Source organism: Carassius gibelio, chromosome A24, assembly GCF_023724105.1.
Source record: "Carassius gibelio isolate Cgi1373 ecotype wild population from Czech Republic chromosome A24, carGib1.2-hapl.c, whole genome shotgun sequence".
Taxonomy (NCBI): domain Eukaryota; kingdom Metazoa; phylum Chordata; class Actinopteri; order Cypriniformes; family Cyprinidae; genus Carassius; species Carassius gibelio.
The window spans coordinates 7,327,689-7,342,367 of NC_068394.1; the positions used below are offsets into that span (position 1 = coordinate 7,327,689).

General features: G+C 40.5%; 2 protein-coding genes across 7 annotated transcripts in view; one reads left to right on the forward strand and one right to left on the reverse strand.

Annotated features, from left to right (window-relative positions):
- Nucleotides 1-1,643, forward strand: part of LOC127946488 (pleckstrin homology-like domain family B member 2) — a 42,409-nt gene extending 40,766 nt beyond the window's left edge. For all 6 annotated transcript variants that reach the window (XM_052543111.1, XM_052543107.1, XM_052543108.1 and 3 more), the window contains one exon: nt 296-1,643. In XM_052543111.1, the coding sequence (XP_052399071.1) occupies nt 296-436 (141 nt within the window). In that variant the 3' untranslated portion in view covers nt 437-1,643. The remainder of the gene's footprint in view (nt 1-295) is intronic.
- A 9,303-nt stretch (nt 1,644-10,946) lies between these two features.
- Nucleotides 10,947-14,470, reverse strand: LOC127945895 (APC membrane recruitment protein 2-like). Its single transcript, XM_052542003.1, has one exon. The coding sequence runs from the start codon at nt 14,225-14,227 to the stop codon at nt 12,263-12,265; it is 1,965 nt and encodes a 654-aa protein (XP_052397963.1). The 5' UTR covers nt 14,228-14,470; the 3' UTR covers nt 10,947-12,262.
- Nucleotides 14,471-14,679: the final 209 nt, after the last annotated feature.

Genomic DNA, 14,679 nt, shown 5'->3' on the forward strand with positions numbered 1-14,679 from the left:
TTTTTAGTGTCTCCCTTATCAGACACACACATTTGAGGTCTTCACTAATGAACTGATGTGTTAAATCAGGTGTGTTTGAATAGGGAGACTTCAGAAATGTGCAGTGTAGGGGGTTCTCCAGGACCAGGATTGGGAACCACTGTGCTAGACAATTACCCAGAACTGTGTCAAGGCATGTTGGAGTTAATCTCTGCAGGACAGTGGCCCTCAAGGACCAAGAGTGGACACCCGTTTTAATGTTGCAGTGCTGCCCCCTAGAGGCCAAACTGTAATCTTATCCCACTTTCTCTCTCAGAGTCCAAACCCTTCACTCACGTTCAGTGTGAAGACTCATGACCGTGTCTACTACATGGTGGCACCCTCTCCAGAAGCTATGAGAATATGGATGGATGTTATCGTAACAGGAGCGGAGGGATACACTCAGTTCATGATTTAGATGTTGTCTGCTGGCAGAGAAGGAATAATATGTGCATTGTGTGGACTTAAAAACCTTGATCTGCCCTATTTCATATGCTGGTTTTAGTATTGATTCCCCCAAACGCAGGACTGATCTTATTATTTTTGCATTTGTATCAGTTTTTCAATCTCAGTCCACAGTATTGAAGTTTTTCTGTTTGGCTGCCTTTTATTATTTTTATGCAATATGACTTGTTGGCCCAGATGATGGAATGGAACACATATCCTATAATTCTATGCAAATGTTTGTGTATATGTCTTTTGGTATTTTTGGTATTTCGTCTGTCTGATTGTGTGAAGAGAGAAAGACTTGTTAAATTATATTCAGTACCAGTGGTGCCACTTTGTGTGTGGTCTGTTTGCTACCTTGTGTACAGGACCTCAGGGACACACACATTATAATATAAACAGCTGTCAGCTGTTCTGCCAAAGATGAAATGCACACTGTACACACCCTATCGAGTTTATGCGTGTGTTGGTGTTTGCCAGTGCCTTCAGTTCTATATTATACTGATGCCTTTATACTCAACATTCAGATTAAGCAAAGGTGCCATAAGCCACGCATTTGTGGCTATTTTAACACTACAGTTATTTCGAAATGCTTCCAAAACACTAAAGCTGCTTGCCATTCAGGTATTACACAGATTTTAAAGGATAGAACATCCTGTGAATTATACTACGCAAAGACAAAGTTTTTAGTATGTTTTATAACACTTGATCATTTTAGCATATGTAGCATTTGGATTTTTATGAACCGTGTTGACTGCTTTTGGCCCTTTTTATGTTATCATTACTTACGTAATCAGTAAAACAAGGTGATCCTTATAATTAACCTTCAGGTTAAGCCAGTACTGAAAAAAAAGAAAAAAAAAAAAACCTTGTCCGTGATTTTCTATGGTTTATGTTTATACAATTTTGTGTTAGTACGATTTTATTAGTACAAGTCAAATCAGACTGAATTTAAAGTGTAATTTAATTATCTCCAGCAGGGGGCGACAGCCATCTGAGGCGTTCACACGTGCTGAACAAGTTAGCCATATAAGCTTTCTTCTGTGAATTAGCCAGTAGTCTGTTTTATATATTTTGTTAATAATCATAAAGATGTATATTTATACTTTTGTTTACCATGCATTGACCTTCATTTTTGCATACTGCAAAATAAAACAGATGCATTATGTTGTCTGTGATCTCTGTGTAACGTCCTGTAATTTACATGACTATACTATAGTAGTCCATATAGACGTATTATCTCGTTCCCCAGAGGCAAACAAGACACGATGGACAGAAGTCAAATTAAGGATTTGAGTAATAACAAGATGTTTGGTAGATAAGTCAGTTTGTTCAGGATTACAGCATAGATTGAATGCTCTTCCAGGTCTGATAACTTGCTTCGCACTCCCAAAGACGCTAGATAAACAGACGTTTTGCAAATTCTAATATTTGCATGTGCATTATCATTTAAACATCCTCCAAGCAAGCATGTGCGTGAGCGTTGAGCCCTGCAGGCCTGCTCTAATTTTTTCATGTACAACCTTGTTAGGATGTGAACGCTAGGTTTAGCTTGTCTGACATAATCCTTGCTATGATTAATGTCCTATATTTGGTTTTCATTTGTGGGAATACCGTCCTTTACTTGTCCTTTGTGAGCGAATACCGTGTGCGCGAGATTCTCCAACGAGGAGGTGCAAACTCGATTTGTCAGTTCCCTTTAAAACCACGCTTTCAGAAAGGTGTTTGGGCCGAGGCATTCCCAATAAAACATCCTGTCTCCATCTCTACGTACTTTGAGTAGTCCATCATCCCCTCATTCATTTGCCCTAATTTCTCCCTCACGTTGTTTTGTCAAAATATGTCTTTCATAGCTCTCCCTGCAACGAGATATGTGTGGACACACTTGTGTGCCCTCGCCTATGGCATGATCATTTTAATGAACTGAACGCATCCTAATATATTAGAGGGGGAAGGAGCCATTGGACCCCATATTGTCAACCATCTTGCTGTCTGTTTGAGGATAATTGATGCCGGAGAGATTCTCGCTCAAATGCACTTACGGTTTGTCTCTATTCTTTGGTCTGTCCTCAAAGAATACATTACACATGCACAGTTGCACACATGTCATTTTCCTTAGGGTTGATCCCAAGTGAGTTTCCTAATGCCATGCAGGTTTGGGAATGGCATTAGGCCTCCAAATACACCACCCTCCGACACAAATACCAGAGGTGTATCTGAAAAGTGTCCAAGTGATGCACGCTTCAGCATCTCTGTAAAAGTTGTAGGTCGATCTAGCTACTAGCTACTTTTTCCTTTCTTTTTTGCAGAAACTACAAATTTGTGGACATAAATACTCATTTCACATAGTTTCTTGTCTACGTTAGTATTCATGTTCATAAACAGAGCTGTACTTGAATTGCCTCATTGAGTACAAACCCGATTCCAACAAAGTTGGGACACTGTACAAATTGTGAGTAAAAAAGGAATGGAATAATTTACAAATCTCACAAACTTATATTTTATTCACAATAGAATATAGATAACATACAAAATGTTGAAAGTGGAATATTTTGAAATGTAATGCCAAATATTGGCTCATTTTGGATTTCATGAGAGCTACACATAACAAAAAAGTTGGGACAGACAGGAAAAAGAGGCCGGAAAAGTTAAATGTACATATAAGGAACAGCTGAAGGACCAATTTGCAACTTATTAGGTCAATTGGCAACATGATTGGGTATAAGAGCCTCTCAGAGTAACGGTGTCTTTCAGAAGTCAAGATGGGCAGAAGATCACATATTCCCCCAATGCTGTGGCGAAAAATAGTGGAGCAATATCAAGGAGTTTCTCAGAGAAAAATTGCAAAGAGTGTGAAGTTATCATCATCTACGTAATATCATCCAAAGATTCAAAGAATCTGGAATAATCTCTGTGCGTAAGAGTCAAGGCCTGAAAACCATACTGCCCTTAGACGACACTGCATCACATGCAGGAATGCTACTATAATGGAAAATTACAACATGGGCTCAGGAATACTTCCAGAAAACATTGTCGGTGAAAACAATCCACCGTGCCATTCGCCGTTGCCAGCTAAAACTCTATAGGTCAAAAAAGAAGCTAAACATGATCCAGAAGCGCATGTGTTTTCTCTGAACCAAGGCTCATTTAAAATGGACTGTGGCAAAGTGGAAAACTGTTCTGTAGTCAGAGGAATCAAAATTTGAAGTTCTTTTTGGAAAACTGGGATGCCATGTCATCCGGACTAAAGAGGACAAGGACAACTCAAGTTGTTATCAGCGCTCAGTTCAGAAGCCTCCATCTCTGATGGTATGGGGTTGCATGAGTGTGTGTGGCATGGGCAGCTTACACATCTGGAAAGGCACCGTCAATGCTGAAAGGTATATCCAAGTTCTAGAACAACATATGCTCCCATCCAGGTGTCATCTCTTTCAGGGAAGACCTTGCATTTTCCAACATGACAATGCCAGACCACATACTGCATCAATTACAACATCATGGCTGCGTAAAAGAAGGATCCAGGTACTGAAATGGGCAGCCTGCAGTCCAGATCTTTCACCCGAAGACATTTGGCGCATTATAAAGAGGAAGATGTGAAAAGGAAGACCTAAGACAGTTGAGCAACTAGAAGCCTGTATTAGACAAGAATGGGAAAACATTCCTATTCCTAATCTTGAGCAACTTGTTTACTCAGTCCCCAGACGTTTGCAGACTGTTATAAAAAGAAGAGGGGATGCCACACAGTGGTAAACATGGCCTTGTCCCAACTTTTTTGAGATGTGTTGATGCCATGAAATTTAAAATCAACTTATTTTCCCCTTAAAATTATGCATTTTATATAAGTTTAAACATTTGAAATGTCATCTATGTTGTATTCTGAATAAAATATTGAAATTTGAAACTTCCACAACATTGCATTCTGTTTTTATTTACAATTTGTACAGTGTGCCCTTTTTGGAATCGGGTTTGTACATAATGTGTTATAATTCAATTATTTATTAATTTCTCAGCAAGCATCACTTTAAAGACTTAAGATGCATCCAAAATCGCATACTTATGCACTATTCTATGACTTTTTATAGTATAAATGATGCAAACAGTGCATTCAGACTGAAAATAAAAAGAAAATAAAAAGTGCACTTTAAACACATCCAGATGATGCACTTGCAACCAAAACACAAATCAAAGGCCCTGTCCCAAATTGCACCCTAAACCCTCACTGCCTTACGACCTGTCCCAAATGGCACACTTCATGTGCACTTGCAGTCTTGCAGACTTGCAAAAAATATATTCTACTAAATTCACTTTAAGCAATAAATGCTTTTAAAAGGTAAATATTTCTGGGAAAACAAATACATAAAATATTGTTGACACATCTTGGACTCAAAGGTGTAGGCCTATATACATTGTTTAATGTCCAATCAAATTCTGTCTTGAATGACAATGTCCCTCTCCCGATACGACCTACCTCTGACTAGAAATAACACATAGCAAGACATTGTTCGGTGTTGTAATGAAAATGAAAGTTTATTTATTCTGTCCGAACACAACTTTTCAAAGTATACTTTGATTGATAGCATGCACAGACACAGGTGCTCGACACAAGCACACTAGAAAGTTTAGTCCTCAGACAGTGTCTGTGCTATTTGTCCCCAGAAGTTATGAGCAAAAAAATGCTGTTGTACAAGTTTAAACTAGAGTTGAGAGTATGTGTTAACCCCCTCTCTCAAGAGCTCATCATTCCGACATGATGATTAAACTTACATCACATGTAATGTACACATATGCCATATGCTTAAAAAACGACATATACTTTGGGCTTCCAAAAAGCTTTTTTAAAGAAATAGGCAAACTCTTAGATACTTCCCTTATTAACTTGCAAACATGCCAATAAAGGAAACAAAACTGTTCATCAAACCATTTGACAAGATTTTTGTGATCAGATTCTTGAATCATGCTAGTTGACATATTTATAGTTACTTGAATCATAAAGCAATCGAATGGCACAGACTGTTAAAGGTACTTCTATTGCCTGCTTGAATATTAGAGTTTTTTACTTCTACAGTAATGCAAGAACACATGCTATTCATGAACACCAAAACCACTCATTTGCATTTGCATGCTTATTTGACTGTTTTTGGGCGTCAGGAAAGACACTGAAAGCTTTGTGAGCCTTTGAAATGACATCATTCCGGAGCCTCTGACTTTCACACATGTCATAAATATTTAATCTGGCTTTTTTAGTTAATGGAAGAAGGCACATTACACTTTAGCGGGTGAAATTACAGGTTTAGAGACTTGCGCTTGGTAATGACTCAGTGTCACAGGCATCACAGCTGCTGTTGTGTGACTGTCGTGTCTAACTTGAGGCAGTTCACCAGCAAGTGAACTTGACCTCAAGCTTTTGTGTCTGAGGCAGCCGTTTGAGGGGTTTGACTCAGTGGGGGGTGGAGGGGGGACTATGGTTAGTAAATGTATGTGTGGATGGAGTGTAATTTAGCCCCACCTATGTTTTTTGGTGTGTTTTCATGGTGGTCCACATATATGGCTGGGGGCCCAGCTGGTGTCCAGCTGCAGTGCCAGATAAGCCTTTCCCTGTCCTGTCCTGAATGAGACCATTAAATCGTTGCCTAAAGTGTCAGAATTGTAACCCATAGGTCTCGGATTTGAGTCTCGGTATGGGCAGGTATTGTAGGTGGGGGGGGGGTGAATGACCAGCACTCTCTTCCACCCCCAATACCATGAATGAGGTGAGACCCTTGAGCAAAGCACCAAACCCACAACTACTCCCCGGGTGCCACAGCAAAAATGGCAGCACACTGCTATGCGTGTGTGTTCACAGTTGTGTGTGTGTTCGCTACTCACTGCTATGTTTGTGGATGGATATACTTGGATGGATGAAATGCAGAGCACAAAATCAGAGTATGAGACACCATACTTGGCTACATGTCACGTCACTTTAATTGTGTTTGATTGGTGTCTGCTGAGTGGGTCTTTTCTGTAGAGATAGTGATTAAGCAAATACAACACGAGCAGAGAAGCAGCATCGTTGCCCCAAAAACACTCATAAGCTGTGTTCACACAATAAGCCAAATAACAAAATTCATTTATTTCATTTACTCATTTTATAATATAATTTATGATCATTTATGTTAAAGTGTAAAATTTAAATTGAGCTACCAGAATTAGAAAAGACCAACATTCACTGTTGTGAAAGTGTCACAGTATCTCAGACCTAATGTGGAACAATACATAATATTATTATATTTAAAATATATTTTTAATTTATGATGTTTAATATATAGAAAGAAACACAGGTAGATTGACAATCCTCTATACCGATGGAGGATGTGAAATTACCTGCGTCTGTTTTCGCTTTCATTCCCCAGGTCAAGTCATTCATTTGTGAAAAACAATCAGTTTGGCATGTCCACTGAGGAAAACGATATCTTTGTCTAACTGTCCTTTCAACTGTTGTGTTTTTACATGACTTTGCAGTGCTAGCCACTGCATCGGCATAAAGATAAGCGTCAGCTTCAGCCATTATAGCGACATGTTGCTCATCGATTGAGTTTGTATGGTGGTGTTTAAAAGTAATTTCAACCTATTTGGGATTTTTGTCCAGGTAGTTCGGACATGGAGTAGTTGATTCAAGAATGCAGATGTCCGTGGACAGGAGGACACACACTTTCATTCTGCAAATAGATAAAACAACAGCATACTTGATAACTCAGCTAGTTTTGACATTAAGTGCTTACTCTGCTTATCCTCACTGTAATGTATATTCACAATATAATAACAGTGTAGACTATAAGTGTCTGCATGTTTCCGTCTTCTAAATAACGAGAAGATATCATCCAGTCAGATTTAAGGTATATTTGTGTACAATGTGTATATTTTTGCTGTCAACTATCAATGTCACATATGAAGGAGAATTTTTTTACTGTATGAACATATGAATGGACTATAGATTTATGATCCCTTTTAACTTTTGTTTCTTGAGATCAAGTGACCTCTGAGTCTCCATGTCAGTGGCAGTGATAGGAAACACAATGCTGATCAATCATGACTGAATTACTGTTCCAAGGTTCATTTATATTCATTGAACCATGACATGGATCCATTAGTGACACTAGGTTCTTTTGTCAAAGGAACATCACATTAATGTCTGCTTTGGTGCCTGTAAATTGATGGTTCAGTACAAATAGGTTGGAGATTAATTGTTTCCTGCCCTTTCTCTCTCTCTTTCCAGAATGAAGGATTTAACAATGTTAAGTTGACAGGGCAGATGAGGCTAATTGATAGCATATTGATCAGATGGATTTTTTTCAATTTATCCTCCTCTGGAGGCTTTCCTTCTCAACTTCATGCTTGAGTTCAGACAGCACTTGAGTGACTGTGGTGTATATTAGCATCTCACACCAAAGACAAGCCATAATTCACAACTCTTTCCACTTCCAACCTCTTTGAATAATGTCTCTTTGTTCCTCTTGTTTTAGAAATGGAGGCTCAGATAGAATGAATTATACATGTACAGTTTTTGATGTGTATTTATTATTGATGCTGATGGAAGCCTGGGAAGAAGAAAAAAGTGGCTGTAAGCAAATGACATCATCCATTGGGTAGAGAATGTAGGAGTTAGTGTAAAAATGAAGAAATATGGACAACACAGTCAAACAAAAAGTATCGTTTTCAAAGCATGGAACTAAAGAGTCACTAAAGGGTGTGATATTCTCAAGAGGTTGCAGCAAATGAAAGAGTGTATGAGAAATGAGATTTGAGTTTCTCAAGTGTGAGTGAAATTGCACAAACTCACATTGCACCATTCTGACTCCAATCAGTGTCCTCAAAACTCTGTCAGCCACGCGTACCCCAAACCCACCCACCCCTCCGCCGCCCCCTGGCCCCACCTCCACCTCTCATTGGATGACCTACTGAGGTTGCCATGGAGATTTGTGTAGTAGGGCAAGCGTGTAAAATTAAGGGTGCAGATTTTGAATGGCCAAGCCCCCTGTGATATAATTTCATATGCATGCAAACACAGATTTCTGATCACACAATCATATCACATAATGTTCTTTGGAAGGAACAACTTGGCTTGAAAATCAGGAATTTCCTCTGTGTGACAGACTTTTAGTAAGGAAACAGAACAGAAAAGGGAAGAAAGAGAGGAAGCAGAGAAAGCAAAAGATATTAGTTGTCTATGTTTACTCCATATCACATTATCTGTCAACTAAAAGCAGTTGGACAGGAAAAACAGGGAGTGTTTCACTCACAGCACTTCAAGTACAAAACAAAAGTTCAGTCTTGGATAGCAGGCAACCCTTGTGAGGTTTTAAGCAACCGCTTCCAGTTTCCCCTGGAGATGAAGGAAAGAGTGTTTCTGAGAAAAGAGGGGCGTGAGTGAGACCATCCGTAGACTTTTAACTCCAGAGTTGTTCAGAGGAATGCTGTCCTATATGTCCTATGTAGCTACATTGTTTATTTCTGAACTATTTAGCTTTTATGATCATAGCACCCCCAAATGTAGTGTAGTCAGTTGGCTTTTTCACCTCTTAGAACCTTTGACATTTTGGGTTTACTTCAGACAATCCCTCACTCAGTCTTGAAATACAGCACTCTTTCTCTCGCTCTCTTTCACTTGTTTTGTATAAATGCGCTCTTATGCATCTTCTCTCTGTTCACTGTAATCAAATTCAATATGATTCCACTCAAGCAAAGCCGCTTCTAAATAGACCCCTTGCTTATACTCTTTCCATTACAGTTTTTTGTCCACACTTCCTCTTTCTCTTCTGCTCCTCTCTCACACTAGCACATGCAAAACAAAAGCCACAGGATACAGGATACAACCACATGGACAAAGGAGGTTATGTAGGCAAAAGCAACATGTACAGTAATTCACAGATATGTCATTATATAATAGCAGATTTTTTTGTGCCAAATGTGCTATCTTGCTAAAGTAATTGCCATTAAAATATACATATTTATCTGTTTGTGATAAAAATAAGTGATTTAAATATATATATATATATATATATATATATATATTTTTTTTTTTTTTTTTATTAGATTTTTTCTTAGATTTTTGGATCAATTAATTGCAGCCTTAGTGAGCTTATGAGTCTTCCAAACACTCAAGGTATACCAAAAGCATGGTTGCTGAATTGGCACACTAATGATTCTGCCTCTGGCCCTAGTTTTGAACAGATTCTGAGCTTATTAAACAGGCCCTCTAAGCCCCTGCGATTGTCAAACCGAGGATAGAGCCCTGGGGTATCCCATCTGGCTCCAAGATACGATGAGAGCTAATGAGAATATATGAGCTCTGGGATCATCAGGTTAAGCCACCCACTTTTGTCAACCACATGCTAACGGTCTTACTGAGCAGTGATATGCCAACACATCATGTCCCAACAGTTATTGTAGACCTGTTGCCTGAGCCAAGCATGTGCAATATTTACAATGCATTTTTTTTCACTTTTAATTATTTGAAACACACACACCAAAGTAAAGTGCAATTAAAAAATTGTGTGGTTTATTAATATCAAATATCAAGGTATACAAAAGTACCATGACTTTATAATCGCTGTAGCATAGAAACACCAGTGTTTTTGTAAATAAACCATGTTTCTCTCCTTTTGACCCTATTGTCTGTCTCTCTCTCTCTCTCTCTCTCTTTCTCTCATTCACAGAATCAGGTCTTTGAAAACTAGGCCATCCAACCATTAGTCACACATACACACTCACAGTCAGCTCTACTTATGCATACAGCAGTAATGTCTAATTTTCTGCTACCATACACACAGAGAGCGATAAAACACATTTTAAAGGGTAAATCCAGCTGACCCAATTACAGCACAGTCATGGCTAATGCTAACTAATTATTTAGACCGTTGCATCTAATAGCTCTGCACACATAAACACACAAACTTACACACATTCCAGCAGTTTTCTCATGTGTATGGATGATATCAGAGGGTTATGGCGTTACATAAGGCTTTTACATAAGAAACCACACTGCAGCAAGAGCTGTTCAGGAGTGAATGTTTCTTTCGCTGCACCATTACTGTTGGGACTGCACCAAATCCCCCCTTCAGACACACACATATCCATGTCTCTATACTTGGCCTTAATGAACAAGCACTAAATCGAGCATAGCTCTTTCTTATCTGTATTCACTCCACACGCACTTCCTTCTTTCACCTCACTCTCCCAAAACTACATCAATAACAGATCCATGAGAATGGAAGTAAACACCTCCCTTTGTTAACCGGATTCACACCAATAGCTGAACCCAGACCAGCTTTCTTTTTCCTTCCTTACGAATGGGATTAAAAAGCCAGCAGACTGTTGTTGGCTGCAAAAAAGACAACAGTGATGCCCTTTACTTCTCAATGATTAAAGCAGCTAACATTTAAGCTGCCCACATGGCCCTGTTATGTGTGTGGAAAATGATAAAGGCATTCACACTTGAACAGATATCCACTTCCTGGATGTACACAGAGAGTTGTTTTATTTATTAAATACAGAACAATTTAAAGAAAGGGGGCATATAAAAGAAAGAAGGCATGTCATGGACCTTCTGAAGAGAAAAATGTTTTGCAGTTTACAAATAAAATGTTCTAGAACAGAGTAAAAACTGTATCAAGCCAAATACTGAATTTATTTTCATTTCTTAATCAATTTTTTCTTATAAAAAAAGAAAAGAAAAATTAAGGTTATTTTGCCATTTTTATACTGTAAAACTTGCCCAAAATACTGAAGACAATTTCTGCACTAATTGCTCACTTAAAAATTCTTCCTATTGAAGCCCAGTCCAAATCTCGTAGCCAAAGGGGTGATAACATTTCCAGAAGAATGGTCACATGACGGAAGACAGTTAATTCATGATATATGGGCTTCTCCATATAGCTCTCTCCTTTATTTATTGAGTAGTATGCAGGCAAATTAAACAGACCTTTGTGTAGAGTGATGTCATGCTACATTCAGAAATATCCAGCTCAATATGTCCAGGTTAGCGGGAGTAGTACAAATCACTGTGAAAAAGGAGGATACTCATGATCCGGGGATTTGTTTTTTTGCAAGCCATGTTTTCCAAAAGACAAAACAAGAAGTGCACACATTTCCACAGTGAGGTCACAGGGAGGTCCTTTTCCAATATAAAAGAGTAAGAAAAGCGAAGATTCAGTAAAAAGAAAGTTTTACTTTTCATCAATATGAATAGGAAGTCACATTTTGTGATACGAAAGTGTCTTGAACAAAAGGCTGTTCCCTGATCCAGTTTAAGACTTCATGCAGCTTTATTGTCTGAAGTGTTTGGATTAATCTCACACAGATCTCCAAATTCATTACATGTAAAATACTGGAGAGATATAAGATTGCAGCTGCGTTTTACACAGTGCTTGTGGGATGACATAACAAGACATTAGCACAATTTCACTGATCCAATGGAAGGGAATGAGAAGCTTATTGATATTAAACATTCTTCTTAGGATCAGCATTCTCACCTTTTATTCCTCTTTGAAAGGCTGGTGTAAAAAAAAACTCAAGATTACATTATTATGAATTTCATGTGTTACATAGAGCAGTGCATTCTACAAAACTCTTAATTATATTAGGGTGTAATATGCGACATCACAAAAAATAAAAAATATTTTATTGAAAGAAATAATCCTTCGTAGATGGGTGAAATCAAAGAATTGTAAATTGATTGCTTTATATCAAAAAACATGTTTTGGCCTAAAGCTCTTGTGATAGATTTGTACTGTCAGAAACATCTGCAGGGCCTCCAAGCTCTCTACTTCCTGCTTTGTGAGGTGGGGGTGCTCTTGTTGCCGGAACGGCGGACAGGAACCTTCGAGACAGGGATTCGAGTGCGTGGTGGGGCATCAGACTTTTTAGGAGGGGTAGTTGAAGTGGGGCTAAGATTGGAAGACAGTGCAACTTGGCTGGAAGAATGGGAAGATGGTGATTGCCTCACACTAATAGGAATCTTGGAATCTCGAGGTAGGCTGGTGCTGCCTTTCATGGAACGGAATGAGGAAGTGGCAGAAGATGAGCATTTTGGGGAAGGCAAGTTCATTTTTAGATCACCTGCAGATTTTGTTGGTGAACTTACGTCTTCGTCTGAACCAACAGCACTAGGGCTGTCGGGATCGAAGAGGTCATAAAGTGCATCTCCAGAGCAGCTGTCCCTCAGCAAACCTTCCCGACGTAGGAAGGTGCCATCCTCATCCTCTGGGCCAGGTGTGGAAGAATCCCAGTAGCCTTCATCACTTGGTGGGGCATCCTGGAGTTCTTTATCGACAGGGGGAGGTGAGGGATGAGAGGGTTGCTGCTTTCCCATCTTGCTACATCCACTCACAGGGATCTTACTGAGACCAAGCACCTTTACTTGAGATGGCTTCTTCTCAAGGAGGGTTGGGGCATGATGCAAGACAGGCTCTGCACGTCGTAGGGCTGGGGAGTCTTCACCATTCTGGGGCAACATATGCCATAGTCCCTGCATGTCAGCATCATCAACCGCCTCTGGACTAGCCATTTCCTCCCCTCCACCCATGTAGGCAACAACTCCACTACCTTGTGGCTTTTTAGGGGCTGCATGTGGTCTTTGGTGGGCTGGCATGTAGCAAGAAGCATGGATAGATGTAATGCTACTGACCTGAGGAGGAAGTGGAGGCTTGGCAGGAGAGCATCTCTCTGAATTTGTCCCTGCTCCACTTAGTCTGCGACCCATCCATCCCCCGCTACTGCTACCGGTTCCACTGCTCGTGGCACTTCCCCCATTCCCAGAATTCTCTTCTGGATCAGCAATGATGTCACCACAGCCTGTCAAAGAATCAAAGCTTTTTAGTGAAGTAACATCAGTGAACATGGAACATAGGTGATCCACAGACTGCTCAGATTGTGGTTCGGCTGTGCTGTGCTCCATTGGAGGGGTCAAAGCGCAGGTCGGAATGGAGGACAGGTGTGTCGAACTGCTATGTTTATCAGGTTGGAGCCTTTCTGTCTGGGCTAGGAGTGGAGAAGGAGCTGGAGATTCCTCAGTTATTGTATGTTGTTGTGAAAGAGACGAACCACAGTTACCAAACTCCTCTTCATTAGTACCCTGTAATTCCTGCATAGACGTTGCTTTCCATTTCTCAGCTTCCCCTAGAAGAGGAGGCTCCTCAGACACTTGCGGCAGGGGCTCAAGAGTCAGTGTCATGTCCTTCTCTATTTCCACACTGCCAGAGCAGGAGGAAAGTATTAGGTCTTCCTCCTTCACCTCCTTGGCCACCTCCAATGAGTCCTCCTGAACCTGGGGCTTCCGCCGCCAACGCATGCTGCTGAACAGCCCCTTAAGTCCTCGTCCTCGTCGTGCCACTGTAGTAGTTCCATCTCCTGCACGGTTGTTGCTCCGGCGCAGTAAAGAGAAGAAGCTGAAAGACTTGGTGATGGAGCTGCGGAGGGGGGCAGTGGACACACCATCTGGCATGCCGGCGTGAAGCTGGTCGCTACTGGCAGATTCCTCTTTCCGGTGGCCATCAAGCTCTGAAGAAGTGTCCATTATTAAGCCATCATGGGTTTTGCTCCTGACAAGTTCCAGCGTTTTGCCAGCTGCTTTACCGGTGGACTCCCCTTTGTTCTTGACAGAGAAGATGCTCGACATGCTGTTGCCAGACTTACGCTTGCCGAAAAGCTTGAAGGCAGCTTTGTTGAGCTTTACTGCTGGCTGAGGATCACATGGAGGCGGTTCACTGCATTCGTTTTGAACCTCCATCTCTGCCACTATCTCTACTGCACCCTCTGTTTTTCTTTCTTTATTGTTCTCCCTCTATTATACCCTGTCTCTAACTGATTCTTTCCTTTTCCTCTCCCTCGCACCTTCTATCCGCTGCCTTTGCTTGTTGGTGTTCTCCCTGCCTCGCACTCTTTCTCTCTGACTGGTGACTGCGCCTGACAGTCTCTATGGTAACTGGGAGGGTTAAGCAGCTTTCGTCAGCGCTGGAGGCGAGCCAGCACTTTTTTCTCCGCCCCCACATCTCACCCCCTCTGTACACACAAACACACCCTCATCCCCCACACAAACATCACATACCCTTCTCCTCTTTCTTGTCTCAATTATTCCCTCTATCTCACTGAAGAGCATGATATGCATCTACATGCGGGCTGTAAAGAATGAGTGTATTGCTTTTTGACATCTTGATTGTCGTCATGTGCATGTGAGTGCAT

Bases quoted from the DNA above. Each gene is read 5' to 3' on its own strand.
- LOC127945895 (XM_052542003.1), bottom strand. From the start codon at position 14,227: ATGGAGGTTCAAAACGAATGCAGTGAACCGCCTCCATGTGATCCTCAG.